General features: G+C 36.5%; 2 protein-coding genes across 3 annotated transcripts in view; one reads left to right on the forward strand and one right to left on the reverse strand.

Moving 5' to 3' along the window:
- akt3b (v-akt murine thymoma viral oncogene homolog 3b) lies at positions 1–24,715 on the forward strand. Of its 2 annotated transcripts, XM_007570477.2 has the most exons (14): positions 1–804; positions 5,642–6,065; positions 10,526–10,651; positions 10,739–10,850; positions 11,650–11,794; positions 11,935–12,066; positions 12,250–12,315; positions 13,535–13,603; positions 14,601–14,723; positions 14,804–14,932; positions 16,401–16,615; positions 18,184–18,271; positions 19,783–19,885; positions 20,988–24,715. In XM_007570477.2, the coding sequence occupies exons 2-14, from the start codon at positions 6,020–6,022 to the stop codon at positions 21,071–21,073; spliced, it is 1,440 nt and encodes a 479-aa protein (XP_007570539.1). In that variant the 5' UTR covers positions 1–804; positions 5,642–6,019; the 3' UTR covers positions 21,074–24,715. The 2 variants fall into 2 exon arrangements, with proteins under 2 accessions (XP_007570539.1, XP_016536405.1); XM_016680919.1 differs by lacking the exons at positions 1–804; positions 5,642–6,065 and adding an exon at positions 7,778–8,010.
- Positions 24,716–25,572: 857 nt separating this feature from the next.
- The window catches only part of pus10 (pseudouridine synthase 10), a 10,236-nt gene continuing 8,712 nt past the window's right edge, over positions 25,573–27,096 (reverse strand). The window contains exons 17-18 of the mRNA XM_007570479.2: positions 26,597–26,696; positions 25,573–25,919 (exon numbers count right to left, since the gene is read on the reverse strand). Coding sequence (XP_007570541.1) covers positions 25,881–25,919; positions 26,597–26,696 — 139 coding nt within the window. The 3' untranslated portion in view covers positions 25,573–25,880. The remainder of the gene's footprint in view (positions 25,920–26,596; positions 26,697–27,096) is intronic.

Here is a 27,096-nt window from a genome sequence, read left to right on the forward strand (position 1 = left end):
AAGCATTAATAGAACTGTTTGGCAGACTAATACTTTGGGAATTTGATTATTCACAAATCCAAATGCACGTTTTAGCATATTTTCAGTTTTTTACTTTTTTTGTAGAATAATTGCGCTGAAAATCTATTACAGAATCATACTAAAATTAACAGAATATTCTTTAGATCTAAGTTTTCTTGTCATTAGGATGTAAACTTGCATGTGTAGCACAATTTGTCTGAAAAAATCTCATGATAAAATTGCTCAAGTAGAAGTAAGAAATACAGCATAGTAAGAAAACTCCCAAAATTAATTTTTTTGCAAACAGTAAAATAAAACTGAGACAAATATAGTGAGTTAAAGGCTTGTAACACAAGGTATTAATCTGGCCCCTCAAGGTATTAATCTGTTCCCTCACTTTTAATTTTAAATTTAAATCAGGAAGTAGTTGGATTAAGTCAAAATCAGCCCTGTTTAGGAGCGACTTGGGTCAACGGTTGTGGAAAAGCTTAAATGTCCGACAGCATTTGAATGCAGCGGGAGTCCTCCCAGTCGAATCTGGCTGAACGTGACGACGTGCCGACTCGGAGCCGAGGAGCGAGGTTTCCTGGCGGAGCAGCAGAGGGAGCAGGAACCGAGCAGTTCAGTCGGTCTTTGGCGCAAACCCTCTTCACTTCAGCTCGACACCTGCGGCTATGGCTCCATCACTGTCCTCCTGAAGGGACGTTACTCCGTCGGATGCTCCAGTAACCATCGAGGAGGGAAAGAGGAGGGAAGGAGAAGGAGGAGGAGGAGGGGGCATCCCTATCAGTCTTCAACTACCAGGTGAAATAACTGCGCCGGTTTAATGTAACATGTCTGGGATTTGGAAGGAAATTATTCAGGAGAGTAGCTGGAAAGCAGGAGGTGGGAGCTAGGGTCGTCGTCTTTTTTCTTTTTCTTTTTTTTTCTGTGGGGGTGCGGATTCGTCGGGTAGGGGCAGGGGTTATCGCGCTAGCTAGCGGCGGCGGCGGCGCCTCACGGACCCCTGCTTTGGCTTCGTCGTCCGCAAAACCTGGAAAGGGGTGCCTCGCCGGGTGATGCTGTTACGGGAATGCATAGCGGCACCGTCCGTCTGGCCTCGGCCCACCTCCATGATGAACGATACACCCCCCACCCCCAGCCTCCACATCCTCTCTTCAACACCCCCACCCCACCCGTAAAAAAAACAAAACAAAAAAAAAAAACACACAATATCTCGTGTTCATACTGAATCAATACCAACAACGTTATTTAATGGCGGTGATGGAAAAACACCAGGACCAGAACGGATCACGCGCCCGCTTCAAACTGACAGTTAGCCAGTTTGCTTAGCTAGCCTGGCATTCAGCTATCTAGCCGGCTAACATTAGCCCCCCTACCCCCCAACTAGCATCCCTGGCTAGTCTGCATCCTCCATCCGACCCATCACAGGTCGTCCTGGTTCACACCAGGGTCTCGTCCTCGGTTTCCCACCGCCCACAACGGTCTGGTATCGCAGTGAGAGCCACCGCCACATATTTATTCCCGTTTGGCCCGTGAAAATATAAAGGAGCACGCAGAGCGGATGTTGTTATGTAACAAATAATGACACCACACGCCCTTGAAACAAAAGCTGTTGTTTCAGTATTTTGTGCGAGGTGCGGGAACCCAGTCATGGACAGAGAACCGGGGACCACATGGGTCGCTTGTGGTACCGGTAGGCTGCGACTCTGAGCAGTCTCCAGAAAGACACAACGGGTTTTTCCTGTCTGTCAGCCATTGTTTTTGTTGTCATTGGGGGTATGGGGGGTGTCATGTCTCTCCCCCCCCACCCACATTCCACCCCTGGTTCTTCCCGTTGTTTCCTCTTATTGGTTTGCTTTAAATGAAAAATACATGTATCATAACACCTTCAAGCTGAATGTCCAAAGAATAATAAAAAAATAATAAAAATGTCACAATATGGAAAGTTTTCCAGTCATATAGAAGCCTCACTTGTGATGCATAAGTAAAGACAAACTGATATTTGCAATAAAAAAGAGCAGAAAAATACATTTTAAGGGTCTTAGATTTATATTCTAGCATTTCAGATGCATAAAAGAAGTCAGTAAGTCATGTTAAACATTTCAGTCCATCTGGATATCTTTTGGGGCCAAGATTCCATTCAAAATCAATTTTTAAGTCAAAACAAGTATTCTTAATGATTTCTGTCAGTATGCAAACGATCCTCATGATCTACTCTAGTCTTTGCAAAGTAGACTGACAAATGAAGACATTAAAGCATCACATTTATTAAAATTTCAAAAATGATTCATGCCTCCTCCGTTTTGCTCTTACAAAGCCACACCATTCTGCAGACAGTGTCCTCCATGGACGACTTTGCAGTTTCCATCCTGAAGTTTTTAACCATTCAACAATCTTTGTAGCTTAGTAAAGAATTAAAAAAAATAAATACATAACGGCGTTGGATAAACATTCTGTATTCATGTCAACCTAGAACATTTATAAGAACTCACTTATTCCAAATGCTATAATTTTACTCAAATTTTGACCATTATTGTCAAAGTTGTGTCTGTGGCTAGTTTGACAGTCTGTGATTCTGTTGTGATCCTTTTATTATGTACTGTGGGTGTTTTTTTAAAACACCATGAAAGGCAAATGCCCATATTTGTGGACAATAAAGATTATTATGTTGCACATTATGCGAAAAGGATTTCGTCAGACAGTGGATTTGTTCAATTTTTTTGTGTTAAAATCGATTTTGGGACATTTTAGATCGATTCTGAATTGTAGTAAATGAGAATCGGGACACTTATGTGAATCGATTTTTGGTCGATATGGTCAATCATAATTTACAATGTAGGTCCATGCCAGGGATGAATTGTGTTGTCTCGGTCTTGGAAGACTTGGCTTTGACTCTATGATATGACAAACCTTTATTATTCTCTTACTGTTTTTTAAAATATGTCATTAAACTGTTGCTCAATATTTGAATTCAGTTTAGAGATTGTCTTTCAATGTGTGGCTGCATTGAAAGACAATCAAATATTCGTTTGATTCTAAGAACAAGGTCTGTACGATATGGTTGAAAAACCTATCACTATGTTGACAATTATTGAGTAGTTGTTTTTTTTTTTTTATTTGTTATTATTATTTTTTAAACGTCTGAAATACTGCCAAACTGTTGATATGGCCTCCACAGTTTTCAGTTCACACTGGTGTTTTTCTATTTTAAAGCAGTTATGAGATGAAACCTGAAACTGCTGCTGCGCCAGTTACTCAACAAGTTGTTGCTAAGTAACCAAAGAGTGAGTGAGTTGCTAGGTAACCAAAGTGTAAATGAGTTAGTTGATTTCACCAGCCTTGCTCACCTGGTGGTGAGAAGTTGAGCAGCTAAAGCATACATTGCCTGCCTACATTTCCCAGAATGCTGTGCAGTTCTGAATCAGAGTTCAGTGAAATTATTGAACATTCTATCACATGTATTTTTTATTGGTGTTGATTACATGGCTGTTGCAATATATACTGTTATTAGTTTATTGCCCAGCCTTACCAAGGAGTCGTTTTGGTTGAGTAATTAATTGTTTCTCCATTAAGCTTTGCAATTTGTGGTGAACAACCCCCAGTTATAAACCTAATCATATTCTACCCCTTTGTGGGTAGAGGAAATTTAGGTCTGTTAGTGAAGAAGAGATTGGGATGGAAAAATAAAGCAGACAGGGAGGAACCTGACATCTCTGTGGAAGGAAAAGTGAGTTGTTATGACTTTATGCTTATATTTACTTGCAATAAATAGCGCAAATGATAGTAAAGTGTGGAGTTATAGCTTCACCAGGTCCAAATTCTGCGAAATAAATCTCCTGTTAAGCACTTTTGTTATCCAAATCTTGATTGATTAATTGATGAAATAGTTAACATTTTAGGAGGGAAAAGAATTCGTATTTAGAAAAAACAATTCAGATAGTAGTTGCATTTTTTTTTTTTTACACATCTTTAATATTAAAATAATCTTAATTGGTTAAATAAAAAATCTGCAGAATGTGCCTTTTTTTTATTTGATTAATAGTTTATTAAAATAATCACTAGCTGAAGCCCTAGTGTGAAGTTTCCCAGCATCTGTACCAACCCATGTTTTGGGGGTCCACTAGTGCGGAGCCCAGAATTTATTTCCCAAATTGTTTGTGTGCACTGACGGCGACAAATACTCTCATTCATATGGCAGGTAAAGAAAACAACAGGAAAAAATGGCAACAACTCTTGTTTTTCAATAAATACAGCGTGGTGAGATTTAATGTTTTCACCATGTCGACAAATCATAACAGGAACCACAAATGCTGCATCGAAATCACGGTTAGAAATCACAGCATTCTTTTCTTCGCGGTTCCTTTTTATTCTTCTCTTCTGAGGGAGCAAACCTGTGCATTATCGTCCCCTGAGGAGGATGGAGTGAACAGTGGTTCAACTGAGCTATAAATAGTATGAATATGGGTGCATAAGTGCCAGAGCCGTTCAAGTGGCCTATGGATGCACAGGGGTACAATATGTTCAGGCCTCAAACAGGAAATGTTTACAAATATCAGGGAATGTGCAAGGAGAGGAATATTAAGAAACTGCTGAGGAATAAGGCTGCAGAATATATAAAAAATGTGTAACTGAAATAATAGTTCTATGACGATATCAATTATGATTAACTTTGATTTTTCTGGCTCTTCTCTAATCAAATAATCAACAGATTGTATTGATGTTCAGTCAAGCAGAAAGGGCTGAGCTTTTCAAACGACATAGCCAGAAAACATACTGGGATATAAGCATTTTATTCCAGCTGATATCAATAATTATTTATTAGTTTTTTGTTAAGAATATCTGAAATGCAACCAAACCGTTGATGTTACCTTTCCTGTTTTGGCTGCAGTTTTCACCCCTTGCCGTTGTTTATTTTTAAGCAGTTATGAGGCACAGAGGCAAAACCTGAAACTACTGCTGTGCAAGTTGCTCAACAGGTTGTTGCTAGGTAAGCAAAGAGTGAGTGAGTTGTTGCTAAGTAACCAAAAAGTGAGCGAGTTAGCTGATTCCTCCAATTTTGCTTATCTGGCCATGAGAGATGGAGGAGCTAAAGCCTTTCCTCTGCCTACATTTCCCAGAATGCTGTGCAGTTCTGGGTTGGAGTTCACTGAATATTCTATGTACTGATTATTGAATCTATTCATATTGATGACGTGTCTATCATGATTTATTGTCAGGAAGGAGGTAAACTGAATGGTGGAAAAAGTGAAAGTTTGAGAAGCAAAGACAAAAACAAAATGTGATGTAATTGAAGACGGATGGTACTATAAAAGAAAAGGACAAGACAAGAAATTTGGAAAATGTAAGCTAAAGAGAAAAGGGGCGATGCGGAAATGTTTAAGGATGTAGAGGGGAGTAGGAAGATGCAAAGTCTGAATGGGAGCAGCAGGGAAGTTGTTAAAGATGGAAGCAAAGAGAAGGTAAAGGTCTGAAGGAGAGAAGGAGGCAGGAAGTGTGCTACAGCTCAAAACAATGACTTCTTGCTGGCTTTATTTGCTGTATGGAGGAAACTATCCACTGACCTGCTCTGTTTTTGTTTTGTTTTTGTTTTTTTTTCTCCTTCCCCTCCTCTCCTTTCTCTGCTGCCGTTTCCTTCCAGGCTGACTCACGCCAGGAGAGCCTGAACACACGGAAAGATTTCAGAGGCCACAAGAGTAAGGAACACTGTGAAGCAGAGCTGAAGAAGGAAGGTGTGGAGAAGAAAACAGAGAGAGGAGGAAGGACAGACGACAAGAAGAGAAAGTGGATTTGCATCCGTGCTGAGACGAGGAGAAGAGAAAGTGACGGCTGGAATACGAGAGAGAGGAAAAGTTTTGGAGAACAGCAACCCCCAGTAATTAAGGTGATCCATTGGAAAGGTCGAGCTGACCTCTAAAGTTCAGAAGAACCAAGCGTCCCCACTACCCCTCCAACTGCTGTCACAGAACGGTCACCACACTGGGAGAACTGGGAGAACTGGTGTTGAGGAGAAGCCACCATGAGCGACCAGAACGTCGTCAAGGAAGGCTGGGTCCAGAAAAGAGGTCAGGCTGTTTTCATCTTTTCTCTTTTTTTTTTTTTTTTAATTTAGATTTCAAAAACATCAACTGTTGTATATTTGAGGTGTCAGACGGATGATCAAGATAATTGACTCAGTTTATTTTATTTATTTGTGTTTTATTTTTGGTTGTTTTATAACCATCCCTTATGTAAGTCCAAAACTAAAAAATGCACGATGCTGAAAGACAAAATGAGTACAGACATGGATGAAAAATTTACTTTCACTTTATTTTACATAAAGCATAATCAAAATCATAACAGCAGAATATTTTCTTTATAGTTTTCTGAAATATATCCAAGCAATTCCAGCTAAATCTGTGGACAAACTCATGAAAGAAAACGTGATCAAACTTTGTAACGCTTGTTTATCAAATTATCTTTATACACTTTTTGTTTAAAGAGTGAAAAACACAGTTTTAAATACTCACAATTATTACACACCTGAATCCCTCTAATTGAAGTAAAATGGTTTTAATATTCCTTCTAACCTTTAGATTTTTTTTAAGTCTTTCTCTTACTTCCTAGTTTGTTTCTTAAATTTCAAACCACTTTGACTTTATTAAAGGTTTAGGCTGCATCTAGTTTATCATCTTTCCCTCACAGCATCAGATTTACCTCCAAAAAATATTGGGTTAATGAATTGTATTAAAATCGCATTAGCCAGCCACATTCAGTGGATGGCTCGTTCTGTCATTACTGTAAACACAAACCGTAACATGTTTTGACTGAGTACCACGTACGCAGCACTGCTGCCCCAAATACTCATTAGAGCACCAAATGTGGATTAAGACGGTGCTGAAAATAGTCCCTGCAAGTCAATTTCATTGTTTTACGTAACCTTTGACTAAAATTATGATCCATTTTTGTTTTAAAATCAGCTGTCATGATTTTTCTTTTTTTTCTCCTCCAGTCAAATTTTAACAGATGTTTGTATTCAAATGAAAAAATATGTAAACTAACAGTACATAATGGTTTTAAGCTTTAGATGTTGAGTCAGTAGTTTCTCAGTTCATCAGCTGGCCGATTATTGTGGACAATCAATTTGATTGGCAGAAGACTGCATTTGTTGATTGGTCCATGGATTTACGTCAACAGCAACTTGTCAGCTACTAGTTTCAATTGAAGACGCTTCTGCTAATGGGCTAATAGTGGAGCTAATATTTTATTTGCGCTTTGTTTAAATTTATTTTTAAAAATTTTAAATTTCATTGTGCTTTATTTGTGCTCAATGACATTAAAATGAATCCTGAATTCTGATTCTTATTCTTTTTGCAAAGTTTGAAAACATTTAGCTTCCCTTAAATAATTTTTTTCCTGATGAATTCTAAAACCCTAAATTATTTAGCTGCTCTCTAAACCTTCAGTTGAATAAAGTTTGACATCCTTGTTGAATATTTGCCTGTTAAAAACTGTTGAGGTAGTTAACGTTTTTATTCATGCTCTTATTTTGAAGTGGGTGAATACTGTTGTCGAAGCAGTTCCATTTCCTTTCACCACTTTCTCTGCTGTAAATGACATTTATTCTAATATGTATCCATTATGCATTGCAGTGGAACTGCAGTTTAAAAGAAAACATGCAAAACGAAAACAAATCTATTTTAATACAGACATCCTTCCACAGCAAACACATTTTATTTTGGAGATGATTCTGACATATTATGTTCTTCCTCTAACTTTTTTATTTATTTATTTATTTTTCAAACACTGGTACATGAACCAAGCACTTTGAATCTTAAGATAACCATTTCAGATGGCCACCATCTTTGCTGAAATATAATAATAATAAATCCTTTAATCTTATAAATCAGACTAGTAGAAGCTGCTGTTGGTTTGTCAAAGCAAAAGCAGAGCTAAATGGGCTATATGATGAAGAGAAAGATTAAATCAACTGAGTTGCACGCAGCTTTGTGAAAACTTAGTGAAAACAAAGTAAGATCCTTCTTTTTGCATTAAACTAGCTTAACTTTATGTACAAGATTGCAGTTGTGAGACCGCGCGGTGGCTTCAGCAGAGGCTTGGACAGACATCGTGCTACTGGCTTCGCTTGTCAATCTAAGCTGATTAGAGATGCGCTCCATTTGTCTTAATGGATATTGCAATTTAATTTACTCTATACTTAAGTGTCAGCAGTTCAAAGACTATATGTATTGAGTGCTTTCAATTGATGGTCGGTTTTAATCCTACTGAGAGGAATAAAATACAGAAATTAAAACAAAATATGAGCTAAACAGAAAATGGGCACCTCCTAAATTGTTGTTTATTTATAAGCTCTTTCAAACCTCTATGCTGAAATAACCACCTTCTTTAAATGAACTGTTCAAAGAGTCAATGTCCAACATTTAAACTCTTGTTTAAATCAAATAAATAAATATGGAAACATATATTTTCTCCTGTCATTTAATCTGTGAGATGTGTATTGTATTGTATTTGCATGACTTGCTACAAAGACAGGTTAGAGTACAACGGCTGCAACTAATGAATATTTTAGTAAACAATTGTTCTATAGACAATTGTTCTATTGACAATTAATCAGAAAAAAAATTGACACATAATGCTGAATTTTTATTCAATCACATAAGCATTTTTAAGACAATATTAAATTATACAAATAAATTAAATAATTTTTTTAATATTTATTTTTTTGCCTAATCTAGTTGCATAGTATTCCTTTATGCTTGATCATTAGTAGCAAAGGATGCATCTGCAGCTAAAAAATGCTTCTAATAACCTTTCTGATAGATTTTAGCACCAATACAGCGTATGGCTAATCTGTTTTTCCTATGTCAGGACACTATGGTCCGTAACAGATAATCTGTGGAAAAAAAAATCAAACTCCTATGCCTTCTCCCAGTGCTCCCAGTACTAACTAGAATCAACCAATCAGATTCAGGAGGATGGTCTTAGCAACCCTTATAGCCTTTGGTTGCTTAGCAACAACCTGTTGAGTAACTTGTGCAAAAAAAAAAAAAGAAAGTGTGGAGGAAAAACTGGATAAATCAGGAAAGTTCACCAGTTTGGTCGTGTATCAGTTATTTAAAATGAAAAACTAACCAATAATTATCAGTATCGACAATTATTGATATCGACTGATATTACTACTTGCATTGTGATAAGTTTTTCAGCCATATTGTCCAGACAGTTTTGATTTAATTAGGGTCAGTATACTCCAGTTGACAATTAATCGATTGCGAAATTTATTCATGATTATTTCAATAATGGATTGGCCTGTCATGATAACAAATTTTTCCAGAAAATAAATTGTTCCAGAAATTATTGCAATAAACGATACTATTGCTGTTTTGAGATCATTTTCAAGAATACATTCACAAAGATCACTAAACTTTGAATTCTAATGAAGATTCAACACTGGAACTAGGAGGCATTTTAAATATCCAAAATAAATAAACAAAACAACAGAAACGACAAATAAAATTAATTATGAAATCTCTGTAAACAACAGACTTTCAAAAAAAGAACTAGTTGAGGCCAAAGCACCAGACTGAAAACTTTTCAGTAGAAAACAGAGAAACGATAAATCATTCAAATGGAAATTATAGAGCTTGTTTTAAGTTGTCGTGCGATTAATTGATGTATTGCTTATCGCGACAGGCCTGATAATGGATTAATCCGATTAATCATTTCAGTGCTGTATAGTACTCCGCTAATGATAGAAGTTTTTCAGAAGCACTGAAAGAAACCCAGAGGCCAGTTGTCCTACCGAGGGTATTTTCTATTGAAGGCGTGTTTTATTTCTAATTCATTTTTTTGCTAAAAACATCAGCTCCTGTCATGAAGGATGTGTTTTCCATCCCTCTCACTCCTCCGTTCTCTGTCAGTGTAAAGAACAGCACTTCCAAACAATGGTTGTTTACCTGCCAGAGGGCCAGCGCTGAAGCTCTGGGCTGCATTCTAGCCTGAGCGGCACTTGGCTGCTGGAGTTTATTTCCCACACTGCTTTGTGTGTTTGTGTAAGTGTGTCCGTTTGAGTTCATTCATTGAAAGGTTGTTGTTTTTTTATTTCTGGTCTGAGCTCATAGCTGTTGGCGCAGAGGCAGGAGGAAGTTTCTCTGTGGCGCTATGAGCCTACAGAGGATGACCTAATGCTTGGGTTCCTTCCTCTCTGCTCCTACAAGCCCCTCTATTGTTTTTTTGCACCTCTGTGGGTTGTTGTAGTTTAGATTTAACTCTTGTCAAAAAAATGTCCACACTTGTTTTGTTAAAAAAAAATTAGAAATTAGATCTTTTCTCTAAATGTTGCTAAAATGGAAAACTTTATATTTTTGTGTCTTTTGCTGCTTTTTCGTGTGCAAACCTGATATTTCAATAGTTTGCAGAAGATCCCAGCCTCAGAAAGACCTGGCAGTTTTTGGAGACTTGAAAATATGGCTAAAACACCCAGTAATATCGGTCGGTAACCTTTCTCTCTTTCTGTGTCTCCCTGCAGGCGAATACATCAAGAACTGGCGACCACGCTACTTTCTGCTCAAGACAGACGGCTCCTTCATCGGCTACAAGGACAAACCGCAGGACTCGGACCTGGCCTATCCGCTCAACAACTTCTCTGTAGCAAGTAAGACATGGGCAGGCCATGCCACCCTTCAACCTCTGCTTGTTAAGATCGCTGTAATCCCAACACATTTCTCTGGGGGACTTTCAGAATGTCAGTTGATGAAGACAGAACGACCCAAACCAAACACCTTCATCATCCGCTGCCTGCAGTGGACCACCGTCATCGAGAGGACTTTTCATGTCGACACTCCTGATGAGAGGTTAGCCTTAATCCTCGCCTTCACCGTGTTCAGTTTATTTGATAAAAGTTGATACATCTAGCTTCTTTTGAACCTTAATGTAATTCATGTAAAGCACTTTGAACTGCCTTACTGCTGAAAAAGTGCCATATAAATAAAACTTCTTCTTCATGACATGGCGAAGAAACAACTTACCATTTCAGGCAAATTGTTTATTTGCTCTGATCTCTGCCTTGCTAACTTGCCTAAGAATTCCTGGCAGACTTTATCAGGAAGAAGCTAGCATGATTGACGGCGCTAAGACCCGCCTCCTGTCTCTGATTGGTTGTTTCTTGGGAACACTGAGAGAAGGCGGAGGAGCTCAATTTTATTTCCACAGATTTTTTTTTTATCCCAAACTGTTATGATATAGTGACAATTTCAACAAATATGTAAAAAACTTATTTTTTTTTATAAAAGGTACACATTGCAGCTTTAAAGGGTAAAACTTGTTAGTTTCATTTCTAAATCACACTGAAGTGCCTCTTATTCTTGAGAGTGGCTACATACACTGCATTTTGGGAGATTGCAATCTGCTGTTTTAAAGAAGAGCTACAGATTCAACACTTTCAAATTACAATCTCAGCTTTTGATGAACCCTGCGATGCTGTGGAGCCAGATGCGGATTGTCCAAGGAGGCCAGCACCTGCAAATAAGTGCATTGCTGCTGTATACAAACTTGAAATGAATTAATTAATAAATTAAAATGAAAAGAATATCTCTGTCTATGTTACCTCAATATGTAAAGGATTTCTTTTTAACCTTTTACTGCCGGCATTAGAGATGAGTGGGCCGAGGCCATCCAGATGGTTGCAGAATCGCTGGCTAAACAAGAGGAGGAAGGCATCCTGTGCAGTCCCACTTCCCAGATTGAGAACGTTAATGAGGAGGAGATGGACACGTCCATCAGTCACTACAAACGAAAGGTACAACTTTAACAGAAGAGACATAAGAAATGTCAAACCTGCTGGATGTGGTCAATCAACCAAAGTGTGTCCGCTGTTTAATGTACCGAAACGTAAAGTTTTGATGACGTTTCCCTGATTCTCTCTTGTAATTTGTCCAGACAATGAATGACTTTGACTATCTGAAGCTTCTGGGTAAAGGCACGTTTGGAAAAGTCATTCTGGTGAGGGAGAAGGCAAGCGGCACCTACTATGCCATGAAGATCCTGAAGAAGGAAGTCATTATAGCCAAGGTGTCCTTCCCAATTATATTTTATTCTTGGACTCATCCATCATTACTCATATTTGATCTTTTGCAAAAACTTCCTAAACAGCAGCTTTTAGAGCTTATTAGTGACCATTTTTTCCAGTTATATCTGTATCTATTTGTCAAAGATTTAACTAATGACTTCTCTGTTAAACCTTTCTCATCACAGGATGAAGTTGCTCATACGCTCACAGAAAGTAGAGTATTGAAAAACACTCGGCATCCATTCCTAACGGTGAGTATGACTGAAGAAATGTCAAACTGGATTACATCGGCTTAGCTTTATTAAGCTCGGTTCAAAGAAGCTAAGAGGTGACCTTCAGTCTAAGTTGGGGGTCATTAACCCCTGAATGTCTGACTTTGTATCCAGTTGAACAAATCAAATGTGCTTTTGCTTTCAACCAGATGATAAATTCCTTACAGGTTATAAATTTGAACATTGCAACTACCATAAGTGTAAATTTAGGTATGATGCTTATTAGATCCACTAGGCACTTGAGGAGTAAAACAGACTGTTCAATCTTAATATGTTAATTGTGGTATTAATGCCACTATTGCACAAACAAGACTTTGAAATTAGGTCAAAATATACAGCTCTGGAGAAACTGAAGAGCCCACTGCCCTGAACCCATTGAAAACCTCCTGGTTATTCCACCAAACATTGATTTCTGAACTCTTCCTGAATTAAAACATTAGTGTTGTTTCTAAATGGATATGAACTTGTTTTATTTGCATCATTTGAGGTCTGAAAGCACTCCATCATTTTTGTTATTTTGACTATTTCTCATTTTGTCCAAATAAATACAAAATTTTTGCTTGGAATTTCAGTAGTTCATAGAATAAAAGAACAATGTTCATTTTACTCAAACATATACCTATAAAAAGTAAAGCCAGAGAAACCCATCATTTTAAGTGGTCTCTTAATTTTGTCTGAGCTGTATGTTTTTGAACAACAACTGCATTTTCATTAATAGTGTTTCAAATACAGCTAAACACTACAAAATGCTATTGCTACAACTAATATATCCTTGCTAGCTAGCTTTTTTGGTGTCTGTTGTGTATAAATTTATCATCAGTTGGCTGGACGACATCCTGTTACCAACCCATCCGAGGCTAGGGGCATTCTGTGAAGAAAAACATAAAACTTTTAAGCTTAGCACTACAGGGGTTAAAAGTTGTATAGAGTGACATTCAGTGTGAAAAGCAAACAGCTGCTACCAACAACCACAAGTAGATCTTAGAAATTTCAGTTTTTGCTATTTGATTGTCGTACAACAGAATCCCCCAACCATTCTCTACATTTAATGTTTTTTGGTCTGAAATTTAATTCCAAGTGGCATTAAAAAGATGTTTAACAGTCTTAAATTTCACTTTCTGACACCTGCAGATACCCTGATACACCATGACTGTAGAAGGACGAACTCGTTTTAGATGTTTACTGTCTTGTCTTTCAGTCTTTGAAGTACTCGTTCCAGACCAAGGATCGGCTTTGCTTTGTAATGGAATACGTCAATGGAGGAGAGGTAATATGCTGCTGAAATGCTTTTTAATCTACCGATTAAGATCGAGGCTGAGAGTTTCAAAAGAATCACTTCAGAGGCGTGCAAGCCAGGAGCCACACTGTCAGAAACCTGTAGGAGGCGCTATCTAGTAAAAATAACTGAACAGATTAATGTCATTTGAAATAGCATTGATGTAAATTTGATATTCAATAGCAAAAGTAGCTTTGGTTTATTAATAACAGTATAATCATGACCTTTGGGGAAAAAAACAGTTTAATTTAAGGATATCATCAAGTACCTTAAAAGAGTCGTTGATGGAGGAAGGATCTCATAGCTATACAGAAAAATAAAAACATAAAGAATAAAATACAAAAATAGATTAAAAAGAGCTTTTTTGCAGTAACAAAAGTTAAGAAAACTAAAAGAGAATTAAATAAATAACAACAACATGTCCAATGTCTCACATGATGTCAAAAGCCTGGGAAAAAAGATTTGAAAATGGTTGGCGAAGAAGCTCGTTTGAGGTGAAGAGACAGACTGTTCAATAGTTTAGGATCCAGTTTGAAATTAAACAGATTTGTACAACAGGTAGACAAGAGGACATTTACAAACAAGAGGCTAATAACTCTCATAACTTCGTCTCCACCATGACTCTCCTCTCGCTGTTGGGTGACACAAAAGCTAAGCCCAACAACAGCTTACAATAGTAATTTTCTGTCATTATTATTAAACATTTTCACAGAGTGCTGAGTGTTTATTTTGTATAATTTGGTGGGGATTGGACCTGCTAATGCCAGAAAATCTAAACAAGAAAACGTAGGAGTATTTCTTCAGAACAGCATCTAAAAAAAGAGACCAAGTTAAAAATACATCTAGAGAGGAAAAGTTTTATTTATAGAAGTGTTGGACTTTTTTGTTCCTCTGTATACAGAGGATCTCCATGACCACAGAGGCCTGTGTTGACCTTTTTTAATTTTTTTTTATTAAAGTGTGTGAATTTTTTTTATTTTTTCTGCAGCTGTTTTTCCACTTGTCAAGAGAGAGGGTCTTTTCAGAGGACCGCACTCGTTTTTACGGCGCCGAGATCGTTTCTGCTTTAGACTACCTTCATTCTGCCAAGATCGTCTACCGTGACCTCAAGGTAAAGTGTCTACAATCTGGGATGGGAAAAGCAAAACCTTACATTTTTTTAAAATTCATTTCTATTTTATCCTCCATTAGCTTGAAAACCTCATGTTAGACAAAGACGGCCACATCAAGATCACAGATTTTGGCCTGTGTAAAGAAGGGATTACCGACACTGCGACCATGAAGACCTTCTGTGGAACACCGGAGTACCTCGCTCCCGAGGTCAGAGCTTCCAGGGACGCAAATGATTCACAACACACACACACACTCACTGTATTTATTCTAACAAGAGAGAAAATCAACAGCTTCTGCCCCACATTTACAGGCGGCAACAGAAAAATGGCGCTGTGGTATTTAGCATAAATTTACATCATTAGTCCACATGACTAATCTCATCTTTAACATAAATGACATTGAATATAGGCCTGTCGTTATAAGTAATAAATCAGTTAATTGCATGATAATTAATTGACAATAATTTCCATTTGCGTCATTTATCGTTTTCTTCTTTTTCCAGAATAATGGATGAGTAAAATCTTCATTTTGGTGTTATGGTCTCAACAGGCCCTTTTTTTTTTTTTTTTTTTTTGCAGAAACTTCATAATTAATTTTATTTGTTTTTTTATTTTATTTTAGAAATGTAAAATGTCTCCAAGTTCCATTGAAATTTTAAGTTTATTGATCTTTAAGAATGTGTTCCTGCATGATTATGCCATTGCCATTATATTACTTTAAAATTGTCTCAAAACAATAATATTATCGTTTATCGCAATAGTTTATAGGACAATTTATCGTCCAGAAAAATCTGTTACCATGACAGGCCTAACTGAATATTTATTTTGAGTGCAAGAAATAAAATACATGTAACATTCAAAGAATATCACACTATTGATAACTGAAGCATTACTTTAAAACATGCCTACCAAGAGAGAAAATCAAGTTGGTTCTGCATTAAATCAAACACAATCAATAACTCTAAACAAACTACAGATGTTCAGTTAACAATTGTAAAATTAAACACGTTTAAACATTTAACACATACAAAACATGGCAAAATTACACACGAAACCCTGTATATAATAACATTTTGTGTAAGGTATATGCTAAAATATAACACTTGTAGAGAAAACAGAGCCGATCCTAATATGTACCCCAGTTGCCGGCAGCAACAGAAAAAGGCGGAGGAGCTGTCAGTTACAGGTTGCTATGGTAACCACCAACTGCCAAGAGCAGCGTAACAAAACCTGTATAGAAATAAATGTCTGGAGAAAATAACATTTTGACTAAACAAAATGAACGTGAAGAATAAATAAACCAATTTTGACTTCAGACCTTAAATAAAATAAAAGTTACTTCAGAAGTTAAAATAAAACCCGGAGTTGATTCCACTTTCTGTGGGCAGAAGATTTTGAAAGTTGCATGTTTAAACTCAAGCTCATCTTTGGTACCAATCAAATGTTATCAAGCGGTGAAAGAAAGATAGTTTGGTTTTGACAGTGTTTCTGTCATTTAGCAGGCACTTCCTGGTCCTTGTGGACCTGAACAAAGCAAACTCCGTCTCAGGAGAGATTCATGTCATCAGCAAATCGTGTAATCTTGGACATTTTGCTGTAAAATGTCCAAGATTACATGGATATAGATGTCGTTTTCTTTTCTGAGAGAAACGGAGGTATTTCTTTCTCATCATCAGGTTCTGGAGGACAACGACTACGGGCGAGCGGTGGACTGGTGGGGTCTGGGCGTCGTTACGTATGAGATGATGTGCGGCCGGCTTCCGTTCTACAACCAGGACCACGAGAAGCTGTTTGAACTCATCCTGATGGAGGAGATCAAGTTTCCACGAACCCTGTCTGCTGATGCCAAGTCACTGCTGTCAGGCCTGCTGATCAAGGACCCCAACAAACGGTACGCACACATAAGCAATAAATCACTTAATCATATAAATGAGCCGTTAAAGAGACGCTCTCCTTTAATGTTGCTGAAAAGCTGCCATTTTGAAAAACGCTGCAAACATTTGACACAGAGTACAAAGTGGTTAGTTTGCACTACCTGCCCCTTTTGCCTGTTTTCCCTGTCTAAGCTGAGTAGTTATATTTTTGAAATGTAACTTCAGTTACAGAAACTTCATAAACCATCTTGATTATTTTTGTTTTGTTTATTTTGAATATTAAAACTTTTTTTCCAGTTCCAATGTTGAATGTTATTATAATTAGTTGAAAATTGTCTCAAAATGACAATATTATTAATTATCGCAATCATTTCTGTGACAATTTATAATCCAGCTAAATTTGTTATTGTGACAGGCCTAAACACAAAAACCCAACCTGCAGACACTGATGGTGATTTTTGATCAGCTTAAAGCTAAAAAACAATCGCCAATGCAAGAAACGTTTCCCAGTTAGTTTCTGCTAGATGAAACTAAATAGCAGAGGAGGGTAATATATCCGTCTTAACTAATATATTAGTTATATTAGTTAAGACTGGAGTTGGTTATTTTATAATTCTACTCAAGTAAAAGTTGCTGTCCAAGAAATTACTCCAGTAAGAGTAAATAAGTATTTGGTAAAAAGTCTATTAAGTACTGAGTAACTGATCAAAATATCAGTCATTTAATATTTAGAAATTACTTTGTCAGACAGACCAAAATATAAAGTTAAGTGGAAATTCTGGTATTTTAAAGGCTAGAATAATGAATAACATTATTCCAAAATAACAAAATCAGACAATAGAAACTTTTTTCTAAATCAGTTTCTTTCAGTATAAAACTTTAGCAGAAACCGCAGCTTTGTGTCTGATGAATTATTGGTTAAAACAAGCTTGTACTTCATTTTGTCACAGACCAGGAAGCTGAAATCATTGTGTCGTAAAATTTGTGAATTTATGATTCAGGTTGATTCTAGTAATCTTGACTAGAGTCAACAGAAAGCGACCAGGTGGTTCTGATTTTCCTCTTTCTTCTTCCACTCTGCAAAAACACAAAAACTTACAAAGTAGTTTTGGTCTACTTTGTAACTTTGTAATGCAAATATTTTAGTCCAGTTGAAATAAGACTAAACTAACTTACAAGTAAATTTTCAGAAAGATATAGGAGATTGTTTTAAGTCAATCATTCCCACTGTTAGATTAAGAATCTGCCCGTGGGACTCGTACTTTTTCATCAATATTAAGAAATTACTGACTTGAAACAAGCTCCTATGTTTTGCAGCAAAGTTAGTTTTGTCTTATTTAAAATGCACTAAGATATTTGCACTAGACAAAATGACTTTGTTAGATTTGGTGTTCTTGCAGTGCGCGAGGCGTTTCTGTCTCGGGCGAAGAAGCTGGTGTAATCTGCAGCTCCGCAGAGGGAACCGGCTCACCCTGACGAGTTATTTTGGGATCAGTAGCAGGTTCCAGTGATGGATATAAGACCACATTTGACGTCTGACGTGGAGATCTTCTTCTTTTCTTCTTCTTCATGCGTTTGCTGTCAGGCTGGGCGGCGGGCCGGATGACGCTAAGGAGATTATGAGGCACAGCTTCTTCGGCACAATCGATTGGCAGGACGTGTACGACAAGAAGGTGAGCGCAGCGTTTATCCGCCAAACGTCATCTTAACTTCAGAAGGAGTTTATGCAACATAGCAGCTCTATTTTTGGAATTGGGGTTACCATATTTCCCAAAATTAGTCTGAGACAGAAATAGATGTGAAAAGAAACAAAATGATCTAATCCATGTCTTTTTCTTTTACATTTTTCACCTGCTGTTATTTTTCTAAATTGTCTGACTTTCTGGAGAATATTTTAAAATAGCCTGTTTTTATGCAAACTGTCGATATAAAAGCACCGATGAACTTGACCAACCCAGTTTGGAGAACATGATGCAGACGACGGATATTTCCTCACACAGGCCTTTATCTCAAACAGACGTATAAATTATCACAGAAAGCACAGGGTTCGTCCGGGTGCTTTGATTTAAATTAAAGCATTGAACTAATTTTATTTAATTTAAAAGTTTCCAAACTTTAAAGGTTTGGAAAGTGCTTGATTTCTGCATAAAGTCCTTGGAAGTGCTTGATATTCAGACTTCACAGTTTCTAACATTTGATTAAAAACCCAAAATTGGAAACGTCACTCCAGATATTTTCATACACCTAATAAAAAGAGAGCATATTTATCCTCACTGTCTGAAGTTAAATCAGACTAAACTCTTCTTATTTCAGGTTAGCTGGAATTACCAAAGTTATTTCTAAATTTCCCCCCAAAATTTAGTGAGAACTTTTTATTTTTACTTTACTTTTGCAAGTCTTTGAAAGTGCTGGATTTTTAAACTGCACAGTTTTGTAATAAAATGCAATTGTGATTAAAAACATGAATTTGGAAAACAGTATTTACAGTTGAAACTGGATATTTTCATAAAAAAAACAGCCATATTTTTTCCTCACTGTCTGAAGTTTAATCAGACTAAACTCTTCCTGTTTTAGGTTATTTAAAATGACCAAAATTATGTTTATCTGCTAACTTCCCACAAAAAATTAGCAAGAACATTTTTTGAATATTTATTATTCTGAAAGCCTCAGTGACTTATTAGTGGAGTATTTTTTCCTGACAACGTAGATGCAGAGCCAGTCGCTGCTCTTTATTTACCGTTTTCTGAACATGCTGACCTGATTTACATGAAAACTGTTTTATATGTATATTTATATTATTTAGTACCTCTTTAATTTAAGCAACAATAAAAAGAGAGATGTTTTCATATATATATTTTCTGTTTTCTAAGGATGTTATCTTTTTTTTCTTTGGATCTCTTCATATTAAGAGAACAAAAAGGATTATTGAGTTCTTTTAACGCATTAAGATGTATTTTACTCAGATTTTCTGTCTTAATCTAAAATAAAGGCCTTAAATGTATTTGCCTTGGGTTGCTTTTAGATATGTTAAAATAGCTAAGCGTTTACTGTAAACATAAACCGAATTTGGACTTTTGGTGTGGATCTTTTCCTAGGAGAGCGTTTTAGTAAGTGAACCTGTGAGTTTTAGTTGAATTCCCTGAACCACAGCAGCTCTCCTTCACTGGTTTCCTTTCTGGTCCAGCTGGTCCCGCCCTTCCAGCCGCAGGTCTCCTCAGAGACGGACACGCGCTACTTTGACGAGGAGTTCACAGCACAGACCATCACCATCACTCCACCAGAAAAATGTAAGCACTTGGAAAATGCTTCATGTTTTATACCAGACTGTCTTCGTCTGCGGGAAAAGTCATCTTTTCAAAATTATGATTATGTACGAACATTTTAAGAAAGATTTGATGGCATTTTGATATTCTAATATTTAAGTTTAAGTACATTCTTGATTATATATTTGACAAATTTACTATCATCATCTGAATTCCTGTCTGTTGGTTGTTCAGACCCATTTAATAAATTAGAATATTATTGAAAAGTCAATTTATTTCATCAGTAAGTGAAACATTATATAGATTAATTATACACAGATGAATGTTTGAAACCCTTTATTTCTGTTAATTACGATGAATTTCCGCTTGCAGCTACTGAGAACATGACACTGAAATTAGAATATTACATCAGACCAATAAAAAAACTCTTTAATACAGGAATGTGGCCTTGATGAAAAGTTTGTATCGTGAATATTTTCTTTTAAAACATCCACACAAGGCATTAAATCAAGCAAAACTTATTTAAAAAGTAAAAATTTACAAATAATAAGTACATAAGAATTTATGCTTATTCTTATTATTATATTGAAGAACCGTTGGGAGATTAAGGCCATAATTATTCATACCCATAGCATATTTATATTAAAATGATTTCCATTAAACAGAATTTTTCTCTAAAAGGGACTGAGACAAATGTCCCCAAAAAATAATATGATGTAAAATTTGATTTAAAAAATAAACATGTTTAGTTTCGATTTATATGAAAATAGAGTCAAATTATTTATAGCCTTCTCAATAATCAATATAATTTCTGATCAGTTTTTGCACATGTTCTCTGGTATTTTAGTGATTTATCTTTGAGTCTCTCAGGTTGGAAGACCTCCTTGCCACAACCATAATCTTTACCACACAGTCAGAATTCAAATTAAGTGTCACAACAAAGGGTGTGAATATTCCTGCTTATGTTTCAGTTCTCTAAAACATGTTTTTATTTGTGCCATTTTTTTTAAACGATTCTCAAATCGCTTTAGGAAAACGTCTGCGTTGAAGACGTGAACGGGTGGGAATACTTTCTGCGCCGATCCAGCTGATTTCTGCGACTGTTTTCATTTAATTTTTTTCCCAGATGACGAGGACGGGATGGACGCAGCGGACAACGAGCGACGGCCTCATTTCCCACAGTTCTCCTACTCAGCCAGCGGGCGGGAGTGAGCGCTTCGTCCCAGTCAGCCACCTTCGTCCCCATTCGTGGCCATTTTGAGGAAAACGCGTAGCCATTCTAGGAAAAAAAAAAAAAAAAGACCAGTCTCTCCTCTTTTTCTCCCCGTCTGCCTCGTCGCAGACGTGAAGAAGTCTTTTTAGGGACTTTAAAAGAGGTTTTTGCACAGTGGGATAGACTCAAGCTGGTCTCCCCACACTAAAAAAAAAAGTCTCCTACATTTTCAGCGCTATTTACTGCAGAAGGCAATGTTTTTGTTATTTATTTTTTTCTCTCCATCAGTATTAAGTTGTTAAACCCATTCGCTTTGCGATTATCTTTTTTTTTTGCCCTTTTTTTTTTTCTTCTTTGACATTTTTGCACTTGGTTTCGAAGAGCCGTTTTAGGGAACAAAAAACCAAAAATGTTGCCTTATGTGTGCAGATGTTTCGTATCATGCAGACAGGGTGGTTTCGTTGTCGTCTGTCTTTTTGTTTTTGTTTTTTTGGGAGAGGGCAGCCGGATTTTGAGTCCTGAGGAAAAGTGCATGGCTCATGTTTCACTCATTTCTCATTCATCTGTCATGGTGGCACACATTTCTAAAACCATGGCGAAGAAAATCAGCTAAAAAGAAAAAAAAAAGAGAGAAAATAAGAAAGAATGAGTCTGTACCATTTCCTTCATCGCTGCAGTCACTACTTTTTTTTTTTAATGGTTCCTTATTCTGAAACACTAAACTGCCGCACAGCTCACTCAGGCGCTCCAGAGCACAAGCAGGTTCAGACTCGGCTCTGCGCTCCAGCTTTCCACAGACTCTGCTACTCTTCGGTTTCTCATCTTCGCTGTAGGACAAGGGGAATGAACTTTCCCACAGGGAAATGTAGTTTAAAGTATGTTTGTACTGTATGCATGTGGGACGCGGATGCTGTCATAGCACACACACTTATAAAACACACACACACATCACAAACACATGTATTTTCTGCTCCAGCTCTGACTGGTGTGTACGACGGTCATTGCAGATGAAATAAAAGGAGTAAATTTTCGCTAGAAAAACTCTGGAATTCTAAGATTGATCTCGGACATTTTCTAGAAAAACTGGGATATTTCTGAGCTCCAAAAGTCAAAAATGGTTGAGAAAAAAGTTCAGAGCTTTTGAGAGTAATGTCAGAAAATTTCTATGAGAAGAAAGGAAACTTCTGAGCTTCTAAAGTTGAAAATTTGCAACAAAAAAAAAAAAATTAAATAATGAGAAATTTTACTGAAAGAAATATGGAAAATTCTGAGTTCGTAAAGTAGAAAATTTTTCACTTTTTCAAATTTGAGTTCCAAAAGTTGAAAATTTCCATCAAAACTCTGAAATTTTTAGATTAATTTCAAAAATTTTCTAGGAATGCGTGATTTTGTGAAGTTGAAATTTTATGAGCTCCAAAAGTTGAGTTAAAAATTTTTCATAAAATCAGAACTGCAATTTCAAGAAATTTTCTGAGTTTCAAAAGTCTTAAAGCTTTCGACTTGTAGAGTTAAAAAATTTCTGAGTTTTTTTTTTTTTTTTTTTTTATCTGGAAAATTTCTGAGGTAAATCTAAAAAATGTAAGTTTCTATTGTCTGTAAATTTACGTTATTATTATTATTATTATTAGTCTATCATGGCCCTAATGCGCTGCCGTAGATGTTGGCGGTTAACTCCAGAATAAATCAGATGTTTTGTGAAACACGGTTGCAGTTGTCAGGCTCACCAGGAGGGGGAGCTCTCACAGAGCCTATTGAATTTAAATTACATTTCACTCCCATCTTAAGCCAATCTTTCTTAAAAATGTTCAAAACATAAGCTTATGTACTTATTACCACAGACCTGGTTCCGTTTAAATTAACTGCATCTAAAAATTTACTTTTTAACACCTAATTGGCTCTCATGGTGGCTTCGTCAAACTTAAAAATGTTCAAACAAATGTGCTTCTTTTATTTAAAAATATATTTAAAATATTTTTAAATGGAAAGCTTTTTTTTTATTTAAAAAAATTGAAGTGTTCAAATCTTCTGAATGTTACAGAAAACTAAACGCTGTCCCATCGGCAAGAAAGCAAGTACTTGTGACTGACCATTTTGTTAAATATTTAAATGTGTATGGAGGCATTTTAGATAGAGGAAAAGGGGGGTATTTCTGGCAAAACAAATAATAAATCAGAAAATTTAGGTTAATGTCAAATCTTGAAAAAGCAAGAACATTTCTGAGCTTAAAACATGAAAGAATTACTATCATAAAAAAATCATAGAAACTTAGATTAACAAAAAAAAATTGTAGAAAAGGTGGACATTTTTGAGTTTCAAATGTTGACTATTAGCTAGAAAACACTCAAATGTTGACATTAATCTCAGAAAAGTTCTAGAAAAAAAGGAACGTATAAAGTCAAAACTTTAGAAATAATTCAGAAATAAATTTGAGTGTTTTTTCTAGCAAATTCTTCACTTTAAGCTCAGAAATTTTGAGATTTAAGTTTTTGGCAGAAAATTTCCTCTTTTTTATCCTCTCTCTTTCTCTCTCCAATGACTCCAACACGCTGTTGTGCAAATTTACTCAAATTTTATTTTTTTTAGTTCTTCAGTGTGAGTTTTGTTTATTAATAGGATTTTGCATTATTACTCATTCTAAAAAAAAACCCTGATTTATTCCAGGAATTAAACCACCAACGCAAAAACTGTCAGGGTTCCCACACAACTCATGAATAACACTAAATATTAGTCGCTGAATCGATTTCAACGGAGCGTAGAAACCACACAGCATCTCATAAACAGGCAAATAACACACACAAACACACACACACACACAAAGTCTGATGTTAATATAAAAAACAAATATAGGTGTAGAGAAAGTAAAATTTATCACACAGGTGCAACAGGAAGCAGTATGTGTGTCCTGGTCCATCGGTGCCGTCAGTATTATGAGAGAGGTTTATTTACACACATGTACAAATCTGAGTATGAAGGAATCGCATATAACGAGAAAACTGAGCCGTGAGACACTCAAACACGAAGACTGTGATATGACTGCCAGATAAAATGTCTCTCCAAACTTCTTGATGTACATATGCAATGCCTTTTGTTTTAGTTTTCCTGTTTTTTGTTTTTTTGTTTTTGTTTTTTATTTTATGTCCTTACAGACAAGGTGAATAATGCAACGACTGAAAACAAAAAAAAAAAAAAGTGGATGGTGTTTAACCACTAAATGTTTTTTTGTTTTGTTTTTTTTGGGGGTTTTTTATGAATAAATGAATTTACTTCCTATCTTACATGGGGACATTTCCATGGAGACGTACCCCGCCGCCTTCCTGTCATCGTCGTCATGGAAACGACCCGACTCCTGAACCCTTCGAGGACATCACTGTACCCATGGAGTCTGCACTGAACTGTTTTCTTCACCATCTCTGAGAGGGGGAAAAAAAAAAGCTAAAAGTGGGACCTTGGCTGACCTTTTTGTTTGTTTTTTCTTCTTTTGTTTTTTGTTGTTTTTTTTAACAATGGTGGTTTGATCAGGTTGTTGCAAACTCACCGATCCTTGCTCCCTTCTCTCCCATTTTTTGTACCGTAGTGTTTGTTTTATTTATATTTGTCATTCTACACAGTGTTATCTTGTATGTTGTAAAAAGAAAAAAAAAGAGAAAAGAAAAAGAAAAACAGGCACGTCTTGAAAGTCTCTGAAAGGTGATGATGGATTAACTGAATTTTTTTTTTCTTCTATTTTTGGGATCATTTGCTTGTTTGTTTTCTTACCAAAACATTAGGGCAAGAACCCAGTAGTGGACTTGCATTGCCGTGTTAGTATTTATTTTGAATTAAATTAAAAGAAATACATTTCAGGTTTTTCTTTTGTAGTTGTGACTTCTTTTTTGGGGGGGAAATCTTTGTCCATACTCAGACAAAAATAAGATTATTAGTGTTTTCCTCCATATAAGCAGAACAAATGATGCATTTATGCTAAAAAAAAAAAATAACACACAACAGTTGAGATCATGAAGATGTTATTGATTCAGAGCAGGGGTGTCCAAAGTGTGGATCGTGGGCCATTTGTGGCCCTTAGAATGATCTGTTTTGGCCCCCAACAACAAGTCAAAAACTGTCAAATTTGACCAGCAAAATGGAAAACAAATCTCAAAAAACAAATTTTTATTTATTTATTTATTTTAACAATCTGAAATCCTTTTGTTTTGGATTTTTAATAATATACAGATTTCATAAAAATGTGGTTTATTGTTCAGCTTTTTTTTTTTTAAAATCACAGTAAGCTAATTTTTGTATTTTTAATTTAATGAATTTTGTAACTCAGCAGTTTAAATTTTCCAGGTTTGTCACCCAAGGCAAAAGGTTTGGACCCCAGGTCCCTAAATTACAGAAATAAATCTTCAAAAAGGTGACCTTCATATTGAGTAATATAAATTAAATGAGTCATAGGTGCTGCTTTTTTAAAAATAATTAACGAAACAAAATGATTTTAAAGCAAAAATAATGGAAGACATTTTGATAGTGTACCTGTCACAGTTAGACCAGGATCTTTATTACATCCTTAAATGGACTTGGTTACAAAAAAATGACCCAACTTAAATGTATATCACAACAGAACCAGACAGGGTTGTTAAATACATACTGGAATCAAACTGAAGACGCGTTCATATGTGATGTCGACTCAAACAGAAAAGCTAATCCAGAGCTGGACAGATGGATGTCAGGTTTCCAGTTCCAGATCTTCCAACCTCCCAGCAGCACCTACAGGAACCAGTCAGTGCAGAACCAGCCAAAGCCTCTCAGGACCCGAAAGGGCATCCTTCACTCTGGTATGGGTGGAGGCCAGTCCACATCCACCGACTGAACAGAAACACCAGTTAGACTCAGCATTAACACCCATTTATATTTTTTTACTGTTTCTTTTAAGGAGACCTATTATGCAAAATTCACATTTTGCACCTTTTTTTTATTTACATTCACTTCTAAAAACAAACCAAGCACTTAAAAAAAAATCACCTTTTTTGGCAATAAGTCGATGTTTATTTGTGTCTGGAAAGTGAACCGATTCAGAAACCTTGTGAATGTAACGTCACAGCCTGTCACCTAGCAACCCCAGTGGGGCTCTGCCTGTCACCTAGCAACCCAAGCTGAGTTCCAGCACATTTGGTCAGCTATGCTGGAAAACACCGATGTTTTGTTGTTGACTCTCCATCCAGAAACCGCTTGCTGTGTTCTTGTTGGCTGTGCAGGAGGCTCTATTTCTGCTTTTCTAAGGTTGTTTAATTGCGCACCTGTGTGCAGTCATTTTCACGTGCGAAAGTAAACGTTGAGTGGCCAGCAGCAGCTTATAAAACAGCTCATTGTGAAAGGAGCTCAAAATAGGCAGAACTGAGCAGAATAAAATCTGATTATCTTAGAATTATTTTGTGCATAAAATATAATAAAATGTTCTGTATAGCCCTTAAACATATCCTAACTTGTTCAGGGAAGCATGATAGGTCACCTTTAACTTCTTTTACATGCGCCACATTCCTCACCTCCACGTCCAGCTCCAGGATGTCTGTGTCGGTCTTCAGCAGCTGACAAAGATTCGGTTTAGTGCGTCCAAAATCTCCATGGACAAACTCCTTGATGTAGCTGTTTGAGAGACATTAAGGAACTTTAAACAACAACTTAGGCTACATTCACACTGCAGACTGAAGTGACCCAAATTAAATTTGAAGTTGACAGTTGACAAAATCAAAATCAGTTGATTTTGTCAAATCATGTTTTTTTTGTTTGTTTGTTTTTTTGTCGTGGTTGATCACACTTCCAAATATATGTGACTTGTATCTGATCTCCAGTGTGAACCGCAAACGACCTAAAAGTGTCCGGCATGCGCAGTAGAGGGCGAAATAACGTCATACAGAGAGAGCGAGCTCAGTCTTTAGCCAACCGCCATGAAACATAGAAGAAGTGCTTGCGGAAGTAAACATGGATTCTAACGGAGGAGCATAGGATATGTTAATGTACTGGCTCCGGTCGGACAACAACGTCA

This window comes from Poecilia formosa, unplaced genomic scaffold (assembly GCF_000485575.1).
Source record: "Poecilia formosa unplaced genomic scaffold, Poecilia_formosa-5.1.2 Scaffold262, whole genome shotgun sequence".
Classification (NCBI taxonomy): Eukaryota; Metazoa; Chordata; class Actinopteri; order Cyprinodontiformes; family Poeciliidae; genus Poecilia; species Poecilia formosa.